Genomic DNA, 16413 nt, shown 5'->3' on the forward strand with positions numbered 1-16413 from the left:
TTATTGTCATTTCAATATGAATGGTGGAGGATAGTTACTCTCTCACCTTGATGCTCTGGAAAAAGTTGGGGGAAACCATAGCCACTAACTTCTTGATGTTCCATGCCTGCGCAAAAAAACTTTTGCCTACCACTAAAATCCCATGCTATAGGCATCTGTGGTGGCCAGGGTCACAAAGGCCTGAGCCTCTGAGAGACAGAGACAGATAAAATATCAGACAGTAATGGTGAAAACACAGAGGACACAAGTGCAATAAATGTGCCTTGGGCCCAAACTTATGCATTACTAGTAAGACTGGTCCGAAATGCCATTTTTTGAGCTTCGAAGCTTCAGTAGTAATCAACACCGAATATTCAAAGCCTTGGAGGGAGGGGGCTGAACCATATTTCTTATCTCAACACCGTGTCTACACCGGATGGATGTGCCTGCGACAAAATACAACAGAACCTTTTATGCTGTCTACAATGGAATGTGGCGTGGCATGGCGCGTACATTACCGACAGTAAACTGCTGCAGCGTTCTATTTATGACATACTGACACAAATTTCAAATGATTTTTCAACGGTCGGTTTGTCACGTCCAGTGCAGACAGACTTTAGTTGTTGCGGAGCGGCGCAACATGACAACGGTGCCCGGTGTAGACATGGTGTAATAAAGGCAGGAATCTCTGTGTGTCTGTCTGTTTGCATTTGTATTATGTCGAGAACTGTTCATCCAATCGACTTCGCATGGCGGGTGTGTTGCTGCCGACTCAAGGGAGTGCAGTGTCTTGTTTTGGTGCAATATGGACATGCAACACAGTTCCGAATTAATAAACTTTTAATAACACTACACGAACACCAGCCCAGGCGTGAGCCCCATAAGTGGCACGCCAAGTGGCACGACCTCACGCTCCCGAGAACAAACAGGCAGGGCTTATATGCTCCGGAGAACAAACACACCTAGTGAAATAAAAAGAACAAAGAAACAATCATTTTTAATATAGACACATTATTAGTCTATTAGACTGGGGTACTTTATGTTTTTTATGGCCTGCTGTATTCGCAAGTATTTTCCAAAGCCAAAATTTAAATTAACTTGAAACTTCACGTTTTTTATCATGGGTAAAGATACTGATTAACATGGCGGATATATAAGCAGCTCGTTTTTGGTCTATAAAGCTATTTTGCCCTTCATGACAACTGTGAGGGGGGGTGATTTTTTTTATAACTCATCGTGTTTAAATTATATAGATAGATATAGAGCTAGGTGGGCGTGGCTCAGCAACTAGCTCCCGCCTTTTTGCCCATTTTCGATTATCCAGGAGAGTCATGCTGCCAAGATGGCGACGGCAATGCTCTGCACACTTTGAGCTTCCCAAAAAACACTCTTCAGGAGTCTACGGGTGATGTCACGGACACCACGTCCATGTTTTTATACAGTCTATGGTTTTTTTACACCAACAATATACTAGGCATACTACTTACAGAAATAGGTGATTTTTCAAACTTGATGTGCGTGTTGTGTTTAGGCCAGTTTCAAATCAATTTCTTGTCCTCACTCAATTTTTTTAAAGTGCTCCTACACAGCTGAGGTCTTCGGCATGTTTGTCTTCTCTTCCAGATGGAATGAATCATGACGTTCACTCATGGGCCCGATTCATATTCAAGCAAATGAGAACCGTTTCGCGGGGGATGCCAAGGGGTTGGGACATTCTAAAACGCTTAACGTTTAATAACACCTTAAGCCTTTTCCTCCCATAGAAAACCGTTATAAGAAAACGCGTAATTTAAGGCTTAACGTGTTATTAAACGTGTTATGTTCATATTCAGGGCTCATCTGATTTTTTGTAGATAGTATACTTATTAGTATGATGTTTAGTGAGTTTGGTCTGTTAATATCACTGTCTTAGTAGCCTACCATTAAGCCACGTTAAGCGAATGTCACGTTAAGGGTTTAGAATGTCCCAAGGGGTTCTCAAAAAAAAAAAAAAGAACAACAAAAAATGAATATTCGAATCTCAAAATAAAAATCGAATGCCAACCCACCCTACTTACTAGTCAAAATTTTTAGGCACACATTTGACTCTAAAGGATGATCTTATATTATGTTTTAACCAAACTTTTGTTTTATGCCTAAATTCATGAATTCTATTATTACTACTATTTTTTGACAAAAAGTGGACCAGATCGAATGAATGGTAAGAAGCTAACTCTCAAATCATATTTATAATAACCTTCATGGTCACACTTTATTTTGAGGTCCAGTTCTTAGCACCTATTAACCTAACTATCAACTACAACTTTTGCCTCAATAAAATCCTAATTTGCTGCTTATGCCTGCTAATAGTTTGTAAGGTAGTGTTAAGTTTTAACTATTGGGTAGGAGTAGGGGTTGTAGAATATGGTCATGCAGAATATGGTGCTTTATAATAAACAGCCAATATGTTAGTAATATGCATATTAAGAAGAAACTAGTTAATAGTGAGAATTTGTTTCGCTATAATAAAGTGTTACCGGTTCCATATTGTTAACATGAACAATTCAAAATACCTCTGAAGCATTTAGAAATCTTAGTAAATTTTAATTTCAATTTTCAATTTACTAAGACATTATTAAAATCAAAAGTTGTATCTGTTAATATTATGTTAATATTACTTAATGTGCCTGAGCTAACTTGAAATAACAATGAATGCATTTTTATATTATTTTAACAAGGATTAATGAATACTATCTACAAATGCATGTGTATTAAAAAAAGTGTGTCCAACTTTTGACTCGCATTAAACAGCAAGATTTTTCCAAATTGCATGGCACACAAACGGTCTCAAGTTTAACTCAATGACCCATCGCAATCAGGCGCCAGTGTGAGCTGGTTACTGATATACACTAGCTATCACCACTGTTGTCTTCCTGACCCCCTTTTCCATTGGCAGACAAAAGGGACAGCAGATGGCACAATAAACACTTCACTGTATGGCCAGTGATTTGAACATAGAATGACACAACAGGTTTGAAACGCAAAAAAATAGAGTGCTTAGTGCTTATGCTGGTGGTGACAGCACATGGAATAAACAATTCCTTTCAAACGCCAATTTCATTTAAATAAATAAGTTTGCTTGAATAGGTCAAAACGCATCATACATCCTACCCAACCCTGCAATGATTTAAGGGTGCTCACTTATGCTATATTTGTTTACTGTCTAGTGTATGACATTTGGAACGAAAAACACGGTATAAGAAGGGTGAACTACCCGCCATCCCAGTTTGAATATCGCTCTTCTGAGTAATGAGGGAAATCTGTACGGAACAAGTGCTATTAAGTTAATAGCAGTGTTTAAAATAAAATGACAAGTCGATGATGTTGATTTGAACGATAGTCGTGCTATCTTCAAATAGCAGCGCGCCTCAGTCCATGCTCAATGACAAGTGAAAACTGTTAGTAGCCTAACGGTCACGCGACAGGGTCAGTCACCCCCCGCTACTACGACTGAACATAGATCTACAGATATCGATTATAGACTTACTACACTGAATACTGAAAAGAAGAACAACAAGCGCGCTGCGCTGATGAAAGAACACATTTGCGTTCAGAATGAACAATATTCTTAATCCAGAAATGGAGACAAGACTTTATTTCGGGTTAAGAAACAGATAATACCATATTTTAGACACTAGACACTCTGTTATACATACAATAAATAATCGATCATAATTTCTCTGGATGGTTTAAAAAGAGGTGGACATTACACGCATTCAATGCAAGTTACTTGTGATTTTAAACTCATCCATCTTCAGCAGTAGAGCTATTTTACAATAATAAATACAGTAAGAGTCTTTTTACCTTGTCTATGAAATTCCATTCAAATTTAAATGTATTTAAATATTTAAAAAAATGCAAAAAGACGCAGAAATGAGTTGGCATCCTATAATTTTAAACTCATTCCTTTTTATTTTAGTTGACATTTTGCCATCACATCTCATAGATTCCCATCAGCGCAACCTCCTCCTCATCTTCCTCATAGTCTTCTGTTTGATTTTGGAAAAAAAAAAGGCAGTTTCTATAATTCAGAGTAATGCAAGAATGAACAAAAGCCTAACTGATGCATTCACCTCTATATAGACAGCTTGTGCTTTACAAAAGCAAGTCCCTGGCTTTTGCAACTTGCTGTATTTCTACAAAAATAGTAACAATTTTGTCATTTCAAAGTGCAGTATCTTACATTGGCACTTTCTGAAATACTAAAAGAAACACTAAAGGCCATTTAAAAAGTGACTCTACCTCCTCTAAAGATGAACAATTAGTTCACAAAAAGATTGAATACAGAAAAAAAAAAAACATTCTTAAACAAAATAAAGATTAGAGTCAATACAACCTAGATAATCCAATAATATATAAAAAAAGAAAACCAAACAAAAAAAACACTTACACTAGTATTCTAAAAACATTAATTTAACCAGCCTTTCATGTAACAGATGTTTCCCATAGGGTTTAGGCTCCCATAGCTGTACATGCTCGGTGTGCATATATACTTTCAGTGTGCAGATCCAACGCAGTTACGATGATACGGAGCAGGTTGCTGAGAACTTTGGGAGAGAAAAATAGCGAATGATGTTATATACTAGGAGAGACTTGTATCAGAAAACAATGAAATCCATATAAAAATAAAAACTGGTCAAAGAAACTTCTCTCCAGTTATGAGAGAAAGGTTGAAAAAAATAACTACAATTGTATAGGAACATGGTGTAAGAACTGCATTCTTAAATTCACATTAAGCTTAAAAAACATAATTAAAAAAAAAAACATCTTACCTTGAGGATCAGACTGAAGTACCACGGTTTTTTTTTTTGCCACTCTCTGGATCCTCCCCTACAAGAAGGTACTTTTTAGCTTATCCATGATATTTAATTTTGTTAAAGCCATTTTTCATTAATCCGTGTTATTAAAGTCTTATGTTCACATAACTTATACTTGGACAACAACCGTACTAATTGTACTGTTAGCCTCTTTTTAATCACTCTTTTCAAAAAACACAGACTCTGGTGGGACTCGAACCCAAAACTTTGAATCACTTCTCTAAGTGTAGCTTAGAAGTCCAATGCGCTATCCATTGCGCCACAGAGCCACCTGTTGAGGGCCCCGAGGGCTTTTGTCTGATACAAGCAAAGCAGTTAAACTGCTTGCCACCCGTTCATACGCCCAACCCCCACTTCCTCTACAAAAGCTGCTGCGTTAGTTGAGCTTCTTCAGAATAACCCAAGTACGTGTGGCTCCCACAAGTGTTAATATACAGGTGTGAAGCAAAATGATAAAAATGTTTTGAGATTAAAAAAGTTTGAAAGTCTAAAGAGTTTTGTTTTTGCAACCAGAACTCCTCAAAAAAGTAAGGCAACTTTTATAAAATCCAAACCAAGGGTAGTTCTTATATGAAGATTCTGATTCGTACACTGAAGGAAAAGTGCCAAACTCACCTCCTTGTACTTTGAAACACAGTTTCTTTTTCTGGTTAGGCAAAGTAACCTTGAGGACGGCACGGAGGATAGCACCACCCCACAGAACTGATGATGGCAGCCATGGCTCCTACATTTAAAGGGATAGAACACACACATAAAAGAGGACAAAGGCCGGTTTTAAAATATGCTTTAAGAGTGTGGCCATTTTTTAGGTTCATTTATTTTATTTTTTTTATAAATGGCTTCATCAGTTAACTATTAGAGCTTGATAACAAAAAACTACAGTAACATGGGAATATAACAGTATGGCAAGCAAACGGTAATAGTTTTGGCCACTAGGGGGTGCAACAGCTGTTTCCTATTCTCCACAGAAAACTTGGCAAATGTTACTGTACATATTGTTCTTCAACTAGACCTGTTTTTTATTAACAGATTATAGCAACTAGTACAGTTTACAGCACACATACAGACTTACTTAGGGTTTTGCTTCATTTAAAATCATACAGTCACTAAATGAAATGATTTAATTGTAGCCTACTATAGATCAGAAAGAGATTCATAATACTAAAGTGAGTCACTACATATTTGAAATTGTGCAATTTACTAAACTAGAAATTTCGTAGTTGATGAGTTGCTGGGATACCACTGGGGCATGTTATCCAGTGTAAACATGCTGGGCGTTGCCGGCCAAAAACTATTTTTGTGTACGACACGTCACACATGCAGGAGGCGGTCAACTGAACTAAGCAAAACTACTGATCTAAACTAATGACTGCCACAATAATTTCAGATATGAAGTATGCAGATTTGTCTCCCTAAACTTTAGGCAGCTAGATAAGAGGCAACTGCTACTTAGCTGGCAGGCCAGTGTTCTTCACACATGCTCAGTACATTCTCAACTGTGCCATGTTGATGGTGTTTACACAGCGAGATGTGCTGACAATTAAAAGAACAGAACAGGTCACAGCCGTTGAGCCAAACAGAGGATGAATTCTCATATTTCACTTTATGTAAAAAGAATGTTTTGTAACAGATACAAAAAAAGCTGCTTAAATGTTTTTTAATTGATGCCTACTCAAGAATCAAAGAGTGACAGAAAACAGCTACTTCTGTGGAAAAGAAAACCAGACAAATCGTGAGCTTTGAGTAAAAAAAAATAAAAAAAAAATAAGGACAACAAACACCAAGGTGAATGCCAATGTTAAAAAGGAGTCTTAGTCATGAAAAACAAAACCAGCCAACATGGATATATGCAAAAGATTAACCAACAGTACATGCAAACTACCATGTGCTTCAAAATACATGTCTGCCATGTGTGGTAAAAAAAAAAAAAGCTCCAAAAGGGGGTTATACAACAATGCCATATAGCAGAATAACCATTTTGGAAATCCCCAATAAATAATAGTGTGAAAAAAAAAAAAAAATATATTAAAGAATGTTGCCGGGCACTAGAACATTTTGATTAACAGAAAGGTTCTATGGGCTTATTCAGACTGTCAGAAAAAAAATATATATTTTTTTGCATATTCAGATGGGTTTTGAATGTCTAGACCCCCCACCCCAAAAGATATAAGGAGGTGGTCTGAAATGCTCAAATCCTCAAATAGCATTTCAAAATGTGACATGCTGCATGGTATATACAATATATACTAGTCTCCTCCATCGCAGATTTTTATCTTGTGTGACAGAGCAGTTTCGCAACTGCGACTTGACAGACACTTATTTGGAGATCGAGATGTCTGTTTTTGAAATCCTCATCAAAAAATGTGGGTACGTCTACGTCATAACCAAATCAACCCCATGCAGATAAGTTGGTTACGTCTGGACACACAAATCTGATTTGATCACTTGCAATTAATAGTGCAGACAGTCTGTTCGAAAATATTTGAGGAAAAAAAAAAAAAACCTGATTTGCCTGGAGTCTGAACATAGCCTATGTTAAAAGTTTCTCATGAAACCACTGATGGCAATAAGGAGAATTTATTTTTAAGATTGTCTGTGTAATAAATCAGCCTCTTTTAACCTTAAACATCACAGCGTCTGTTGTTAAAAACATCCCTATAGCGCCTCGACTCTCTTTGAGATTTGGGACAGCGTAATCCCTGCATGCGCTAAGCTTCTGGTTGAGACCCACACACAGACAAACATTTGCCAACTTCAATCTTCTGGTACATTTTCGAGGTCAACTAAGTCTAAAACCAAGTTTTCGCCAAAAGAGAATTGCTGTGTGACAATGTTTCTGCCACAAACATTCATTCTCAAGAAATGGGAACATAAAATGGCAGCCATGAGCAGAGAAAAAAGGAAGCGCAGTAATGGAATGCTCAACATGGCCTTGGGTTTAATTTACTGTACCGTAAAATTCCTCATCTGAGACATGCCATGCAAAACCAGTCAATCTGTTTGATGTCTATTGGCAAAAATTCAGAGTGCGTGCCTTTTACATCTATATTGTATAACACAATGGGGGCCGGGGGGCGGGGGGGGGGGATGGTGGGGGAGTGTAATAACCAGTAGTCACAAAGGATGTCCTGAGGAAAAGATGACGGGGAAATCCCTTTTTAAAAACAAATGCTTTGATATTTATTTCCCAGCCAGGATCATCATTTATTGTATACTTTGGGCTTCCACCTAAAGATGCTTTATTATATACAAATATATAATATCGTCAGTAAGTTGCTAAAGAGTTGTGTTAAAGTTTTTAAAGACGTTTTTCATTGTTTTATGAAAGAAATCTCTTATGCTTACCATGTCTGCATTTATTTCCTCAGAAATACAGTAAAAATGGTATTGTGTTATGGAATATTATTGTAAAATATTGCAATTCAAAATTATTTTAACTTAAAATTATTCAGTATTATATATTTGATCAATTTAATTGAAGAATAAAAGTACGGTAGTCTTTTTGAATTTTTTGCAAAATGCTTTTAAAAACCTTCCCAACTCTCCAAACATTTTAACACTAGGTGTTATAGATTATTATAAATCCTTACCAACACACAGAGAAACCAGTAAAACCAGTCAGGAATACAATAAGATTAATTCCTCATTGCCAGATGTCCTAAATCAATACAATCACGAATCACTTGATCATTACCAAACATGCAACTCATCCATAAAAGACCATAAGCACCAGCAGTCCCAGCCTTACAAGCAATAACTTTCAAAAACCATGTAACAATGTGTGAAACCCATTTCAAATCCCAATACAAGTAAAGAAGGTTGCTATCCAGGATAGTTAGAGCTCCGTGCTTTTTCCTCTGTTACACTTCAGAAGTCCTCGTAACTGCTCTAGCATGGGCTTTACTACTTTGATTAACTGGGCAATCCAAGCACTGAGGCCTTCTGGTATATTATCGACTAGCATCTTGATAATCTGGAGCCACTGAAGATCTGCAACAACAGGCAATCGAAGCAGAGATTTAGGACACAACCACTGGCAGAATGAACAGGTAAAGTAATCAGTCTTTAAATATACTAAAACGACAGCATACGACTGTTCACCAACCACTTAACTGTTCCAACACAGAAAGCATCTGCTAGTGGAAAACCTCAACATGTACTGCCTACAATAATTGTTTTTGTCAGTTGAACCGCCCTGTTCTTATATAAGAACTGTGTGGACAGTTAGTCATCAGACTAGTGCAGTTTTCATGGTCTTGCTCTGTAGGCTAAAAATATTTTAGCTTTGTGGTCAGACTCATGAACTTTTCTCATTCTTGATTAAAGAAGTAATCTGAAGCAGGGACATCATGCTAACGTCCACTGGGAAAAGACCGACAACACTGGCAAGTAAACCAAGCTTCGGAAAGGACAACAGCTCGAAGTGAAGTGAGGAAACAGAGAGTGAGTGAGAGCTAAAACAAAGACACTTCCCAGAGGCACTCATTTTCATTATTCAGTGGACTCCTTAAGTAAAATCCATAACAACCTTCACTTTGTGGCTGACAGTTTTTCCAAAACAATCACTGATAGATGGACTCAAAACCTTAAGTACAATTTGAATGAAATTAATGAATGTTTAATATTTACCTTGAGGTTGATCAGAGGCTCCATCTAATGAGAAACATAAATTAATTTCAGGAAAAAATGAAAATAAATCTTACTATTCGAGACTATGAAATAAAAAATGAAAATTTATCACATCAAAATTGCAAGTATTTGCATAAAAATGTAAGGAAATAAATACCATTTTCATTATTCTGAGGAATTTCTCCTCCTCGCCCTTAAAGCAAAACCAAAAACCAGAGTCAGATTCATTCAAAGCACTGATGTGTACTTCATAGAAAACACATTTAATAACAATGCTTTCAGGTTTAGGTAATTGTGACTGCATTTAGGGCTTGAAATTGGCCGCTAAATCTGAGTCAGAGAAACCTAAGAAAACCCAGAACTAAGAAAAATAATGCTGTAAACCCTCCACTCGGCCTCCATCGGGCTTGTATTTCACCCCCCTTCATTCACTTCAAAGAGGTCTTTGTCATCAAAAATTCTCCACCACCTTGAATAAAAAAAATAAATGCAAAGTTGATGCACGCTCTCTGTCTGCTGGTGGAAAATAACAGGTGATAAGCCTATGTGTGAACTGCTATTAGGCCAACATTGTAGCTCTACTTGTGTTTTTGCTCAATTTGAATTAAAGTGGTAGATCAGTGGGCAGTTGTATATCCAAGTAAGATTTTATTTGTCATTACATTTACAGTTAAGATCAAATTACATTGTATTTGGTGGCCTGATTGTAAACAACTTCAAAAAACATTGCAATAAATGAATTTTTCATGTAAATGAAGTCAGGCATTATTATTAAAAATAGACAATGTGCACTCTCATAAACATAGTAAAAATAACCCAAAAATTACACCATTACAAGACCCTAACAAACAGATGTTGGCAGAAACATACCAGTTCCTCTCTCTTTGGGTGGGACCACAGGCTTTTTGGGCTCAGTATCTGGAAAGAGTGGGGAAAAAATATTAATGAAACACTTATGGGATAATCTGTTAGTATTTCAAATAATTCTAAATATCCTTTAAAACAAGAAAAACAGGAAAACTAATAGCACTGGTAATAGCCATGAATAACAGCTAACTGTAGCTTACATAAATACATAACTATTTAATGAAACACATTAATACCCAATATCTATTTTATTTTTTTCTAAAAGAAAGCAAACAAAACAAAACAGCACACTACACAGTGTGTAGTACACACAGTCTGAAAGTTCCTGAGAAAATGCAAAAACACTCAATTTTTACCTGGACCAAATGCATCAGACAGATCGAATTCACCTGAGAATGAAAAACATCATGTTATTTTTTTACATTTGTAGCTTGATTACTGTACAAAAAACAAAGTAACACCTGATTTGAAGTAGAAACTAACTGACTTACAGTGCCGTGTAATGCAGAGGTGGAAAGAGTATGAAAATATTCTACTCAAGTAAAATTACCATTACATTAATGAAATTTTACTTAAGTACAAGTAAAAGTACAAGTCTAAAAATCTAGTCAAGTAAAAGTAAAAAGCAGGTTGTTTAAAATTTAAAATTGTTTTTACTCAGTAATTAATGTGTTTTAGTACAATACTTCAAATAAAATATACTTAAAGTAAAAGTAAAATTACAGTCTGGAAAATTACTTTAAAATGTAGAGCTACACAAAAAAGCTACTCAATTACAGTAACGTGAGTAAATGTAATTCGTTACTTTCCACCTCCACTGCGTGTATGCATATGTATAGTTTACCTTCAGATGGTTTCTTTTTATCTGCAAATAAAATAAAAAAGGAACAATGCAGTACATCAATTGTATTAAAGCATGTATTTACAAACAAGACAAAAAATGTCAATAAATTACCTTAAATGAGCTCAATAAAAACCTCCAAATAAATGCACTTTGGATCACTTAAACATTACTATATAATCTGGTAGCATTTCATTAAACAGTGTCCTTGTTACACGTACTAACTTTTAACTGACCCTAAACATTAACACTAATACATGTTGCTAATTACCATTACTTTAATTAATATACGATAACACTACAATAAGGGAACCTTAAAATAAAAGTGTAACCCACAAACTTTACACATAATTACATAAACACCTCAGTATAATGTTCTCTTACCATCTTCTTTTTTGGGGGGAACCACTTCAGGTTTTTTAGGGTCTGTGTACAACAAACAATGGTCATAAAGTTTTTTTTATTTTTTATTTTGAATTTAGGGTAATTCAAGTTTAGTTATTAAACTGAAAACCAATGCATGGTGGAATTTCAATTGACATGACAGAGGAATTTACTGAACTGCAATTTAAAGAAATTTTTCATTTTTAAACAAAAACCATTACCTTTTTTTTTTTTTTTTTTGAGAGTAATTACAAAATTAAATTAAAAACACTTAAAATATCCAAAGGTGGTGTTCATTTTGCCATGCAGTACTACAAAATGTCCATCATGTTACAGAGGGAAGAGTGAAAGCTTATACAGGACATTTCAAATTAAAATACATAAACTAATGAGGACATGAATAAACAATGAGTTTAATCAATGTACTGATCATCATATATTCAGCAGTCCCTAATAAAGGAAACCACAAAAGTGTCAATATTTTTGTCAATATTTCTAAGCCCAAACACTCTTACCAAAATCGAAGGCATCTGAAATATCAAATCCTACAAGAGCAAGACAAAACCATATTAAATAAGTCTTTGCATATACTTCCATGTGCCTAACTCAATCAATACAACAATAGCAACTAAATTATGTTTGAGCATAATGTTAAAGGTTACCTGAATCTGGGTTTTTCGGTGGGGCTGGTTTCACTGTTGGCTTCGGAGTGGCTTAAGATCATAATAATATTGTTAATTGTTTGAAACAACAATATAAATAGTGATACACTAGAACAGTATACACAGAACTACTTTATTATATTTAATATTTATTTATTTACATTTAAATATATAACATTAAAGAGAGGACACAAATTAAATAGAAAGTCTTCTTTACTTACGCGTGACATCATCACCTAAAGCATCACCGAGGTCAAAATCTGCAAGAAAACAGTTTAATTAAATAGAAAGTCTTCTTTACTTACGCTTGACAACATCACCAAAAGCATCACCGAGGTCAAAATCTGCAAGAAAACAGTTTTTTTATATATATATATATATATATATATATATATATATATATATATATATATATATCTTATTTCTCTATTAGTTTTATGGCCAGTTTAACCCTGATCAAAACTCAAGCTTAAATCTAATCTTATTTAACTAAATCAAAACTGTGCATGTCTAGAAAACAGACATATACAAATTTCCAGTCTGTGTCCTATAAAAACTGAAGAAAAAAAAAACTTTACAATAGATAATGCATCCAACCACTTCAAAAGCACTCGTTGGATTTACTAAGGCCAATATATCCACTGCAAGCAGCAAATTTATGCATATCTAAGCAATACGCAGTCACACTCCAAATACAGCCGGTATGTAAAATATTCATTACAATAAACTTCCCATAAATGCCTAATGGAATTTGACTGATTAATTTATGAACTAGTTCATTAGCGATTGAAATTGTTAATTTGATCAAATGCAAACCAATTAGCATGATTTGAGCTGAATTATGCAATTTACATGTGGCTCCACACCACAGTACAAAACCCAAATAAAGGATGCAAATCGAACTCAAGTGAAGCGACTCAAATGACAATTGTTTTCTCGAAATCATTTCCAAATATAAAGGCTATTAGCATTGCAGCTAATTTTGAAGTGTTCTAAGTAAGTAACAAGACAGCATCTAGTGCTTTTCCTTTTGCAAAGTTACTACTGCATGACGCCCAAATGAACAGACTCAAAATCATCTCAAAAATAAACCAGTCTAGTTCTCAGAATGTGAAAGTCTTGACTAGGCTAAATGATTGGAATTTGACAGTTGTCTTTCACCTGGAAACCCCCACCCAGCTATACACTGTATGTATCTATTGTGTGTCGTATTAGATTCCCATTGTGACCAAACCCTCCCAACCCTTGAAGTGACATAAAGCAAAATTGTATGTAAATTATTTTTACCATAAAAATATGAAACATATATGATTTCGGATGTACACTACACGCGACACACGTGATGTTAAGCGTGCGACTGTGTGCCTGCCACACGAAACACCCTGGCAGCGCATCCTGTGGCTTACGTTGCCAGGGCAATGGACTGTTTTCATTATGGTCTACGCAAAACCCATGATGATGACTCGTGGTTGAGTCACAGCTGAAACCAGAGTGATCCTTTTCTCTGGGTGCATTGTTTATGCAATCGTCTTGCACTGCATAAAAAAAAAATATTTGAGAAGTACTACATTAAGATTTTGGGAAAAACAAAGATTCGGGCAAACTTGAGTGATGCAAGTATTACTAAAATATTCAAATTAAAATTTGGGTGTGTCTGATTTTGTTCTGGCCTGTACACTATGCCTGCCGTGCTGCTCTCTGAACATTTCTCGACATCAAAACCCTAAACCAGCAAGAAGAATCTAATATCACATCGTGCCAAAACATCAATGTGCCATTCAGTAAAAAAAACGAGAAGCTGTGGTTTACTTTGAAACTCAATGCAGGAACACAGAAAGCCATGTGATCAAGTTTTATTAGCGCACTGTTCAAGGCAACTTAACAGCTGATAATGCAGACCAAATTTGATGTTTCTGAAAAAAAAACAATTTTTCTGTGACCTTCAAAGTCTAACGTGAGATTTGAGTTGCTTCCCAAGCTAGCATCGATACCAAACAATGAGAAAGTTGTTATCATTGGTTCATTAACAATGTTGTGGTAGCGTCTGCCAAAATGATTTATTGTCACTCACTGATACACCTGCAAAAAACACTAAAATATTGAACAGTGTAAAATTATCACATGCCACCCGTGCAACTGCTTGCATCATACATTGTTAATGTAAGATTTACAATATTTCAAATTGAACAAAAGCCTCAAACAACAGGCAAAGACAGTATACTATTGAAGGTTTGTTTTTATAATTATAATTGGGGGGGGGGGGGGATCTAATAACAATAACAGCTAACTTATGCATATTAACATGTAAAGTCCATATTTTAAGTTGTGAATAAAAGCAAAGGGAGCTGGGAATACGTGGAAGGATCACTAATCTCAGTTTCAACTCTGCTTTATTTGTATGTCCTTAACTTTTCATCATGCTTTTTAAAAATATCCCTTATGAAAATAACCATGGTTTTATTGTAATAAAAGTGTAGTAACCATGTTTTTTTTTGGTATTGGTTACCAATCGTATAACCACAGTTTTATTATAAATACCATGGTTAAACTATTGTTAGTGTAGCAAAACAATGGTTAATCTGTGGTTACCATGGTTTTATTTGTAGTAAAACCATGGTTAATTTTCGTAAGGGATTACGTGATGTTACCAATCCCATGTTACAGAAACAACAACACGCTTGCTGCTACAAACTCTCTTGCCATTAATCCCGTGGGTTGGTGAGTCATGCAGCTTGTATGTGGAAAGATTTCATTTCGAAGAGTCAAACCAATGCACCAAACCAAAGTTTTTTGTTCTTTCAAACGTTCAACTTTTTCCGCAATACAAAACGGTAAATAACCGTCGGTGGGCAAACATGTTTAATTCATCGCTTCAGTTACAGCTTATTTACGAGCAACTGAAACGAGCGTTTATATCGTTCATACAGAGCACGGTATGACTCCTGCGTATTTGTTGCGTTATTTTGGACACGATATACTTCCCAGTGCTACAAATTACAAGCGCTGTTACCAAAACAAAACGTCAACAGTTTAGATAGGGAAACCATACCTTGCGCTCTTGTTGCCACAAGACTTGCCAGAATAAGTAAAATCCACGTGTATGAAGTCATCTTGCTGTGAAAATATATCAGGTTAAAACAAATTTAGCGCAATTTCAATAATTCGCATAAGACTTTACTAGCCTTGAAGCCAACAACTAGGCTACAAGTATTTCGAAGGTAAAGTTGAGCAGTAACTAAGTTCAGTTACCCACCCCTCTGAGTGATCCGAGCGTGGCCCAATGCTGCTCCTCAGTGCGGCTGGTCTGTAAAGTCTAATCAGGAGTGATGATTCAAAAACACTGTGCAGGAAAAAGACGCGCCTCGCCACGCCCTACCTGCGTGCGCTTTTTTGAACTCGTTAGAACAGGCTTAGCGGCTTATGTAGTGGATGAATTATTAAAAAAAAAAACATTCTTCATATAGACTTTACAAATGAAAATATATAACTCTTATATCTGATACACGGTGGAGAGAAATCTTTAGGTAAAACCAGTAATCTGCTGAAGGTGACGTTGTAACACATTCTTATGTGATGTCTGCCACAACATTTTGTACAAACAGCGTGTTTACTTGTAATAGATTAACAGTACCATTGGGGTTTAAGATTAGGTTTAAGTTTTTTTATTTGAATTTTTTTTCCTGCTCAAAAATCACTGAATATGCGCGTGCCAGTTTTGGATGCGTTTCTAAGTTTAACATTTTTTGGCATTAGTGTTGGCATGGCAATAGCGCCCCCTAGCAGATAGCAAATAGACTGGCTTCTTACGCCATCTAGTGTTAAACGAACGCGTTGCAACAATAGAAGCGTGCAAGCAGCTCTACAGGATGTGAATTTGATTATGGTAAATATTTCTGATCTGACTCACTGAGAATCACCATTATCGGATACATGACTTGACTTGCACAGTTGAAATTAAATAAAACACAACCCATTGTCATCTTTGTCAGCGGATCTGGTTACAATATAATTCAAGGACACCTCATTTGTTGGACAAAACCCTAATACCAAGAGCATCTACTCATTTCAGAACCTAAGGTTTGCGATTTTTTTAAAGCACTTTGTAACGCAACCTAATTCCATCCGAAGAGCTATTTATTTTTTCCCTTTTCTTTTTCTTTCCTTTTTCGAAGACCATTCACATTTCACATTAACA

At 35.7% G+C, this 16413-nt stretch overlaps 1 protein-coding gene, 1 long non-coding RNA gene and 1 other non-coding gene across 6 annotated transcripts in view; all 3 read right to left on the reverse strand.

The window, feature by feature from the left end:
• Positions 1-5013: 5013 nt before the first annotated feature.
• Positions 5014-5104, reverse strand: trnar-ucu. Its single transcript is given in 2 exon segments — positions 5014-5048; positions 5068-5104. It is a non-coding gene; the product is annotated as a tRNA-Arg (tRNA).
• Positions 5105-5527: 423 nt separating this feature from the next.
• Positions 5528-9698, reverse strand: LOC122145244. 2 transcript variants are annotated; one of them, XR_006160189.1, is made up of 3 exons: positions 9622-9698; positions 9465-9488; positions 5528-5559 (listed from the first exon to the last, which is right to left on the reverse strand). It is a non-coding gene; the product is annotated as an uncharacterized LOC122145244 (long non-coding RNA). The 2 variants fall into 2 exon arrangements; XR_006160188.1 differs by lacking the exon at positions 5528-5559 and adding an exon at positions 8701-8825.
• A 149-nt stretch (positions 9699-9847) lies between these two features.
• The window catches only part of LOC109064757 (CD99 antigen-like protein 2), a 289995-nt gene continuing 283429 nt past the window's right edge, over positions 9848-16413 (reverse strand). Inside the window, exons 1-10 of one of the 3 annotated variants that reach the window (XM_042757451.1) lie at positions 15472-15630; positions 15268-15332; positions 12524-12562; positions 12219-12269; positions 12072-12101; positions 11557-11598; positions 11176-11196; positions 10688-10720; positions 10335-10382; positions 9848-9933 (exon numbers count right to left, since the gene is read on the reverse strand). In XM_042757451.1, the coding sequence (XP_042613385.1) occupies positions 9893-9933; positions 10335-10382; positions 10688-10720; positions 11176-11196; positions 11557-11598; positions 12072-12101; positions 12219-12269; positions 12524-12562; positions 15268-15328 (366 nt within the window). In that variant the 5' untranslated portion in view covers positions 15329-15332; positions 15472-15630 and the 3' untranslated portion in view covers positions 9848-9892. Of the gene's footprint in view, positions 9934-10334; positions 10383-10687; positions 10721-11175; positions 11197-11556; positions 11599-12071; positions 12102-12218; positions 12270-12439; positions 12479-12523; positions 12563-15267; positions 15333-15471; positions 15631-16413 lie in introns of those variants that run through there. The other 2 variants (XM_042757459.1, XM_042757466.1) reach the window with 2 other exon arrangements.

The sequence above is a fragment of the Cyprinus carpio genome, chromosome A1, assembly GCF_018340385.1.
Source record: "Cyprinus carpio isolate SPL01 chromosome A1, ASM1834038v1, whole genome shotgun sequence".
Lineage (NCBI taxonomy): Eukaryota > Metazoa > Chordata > Actinopteri > Cypriniformes > Cyprinidae > Cyprinus > Cyprinus carpio.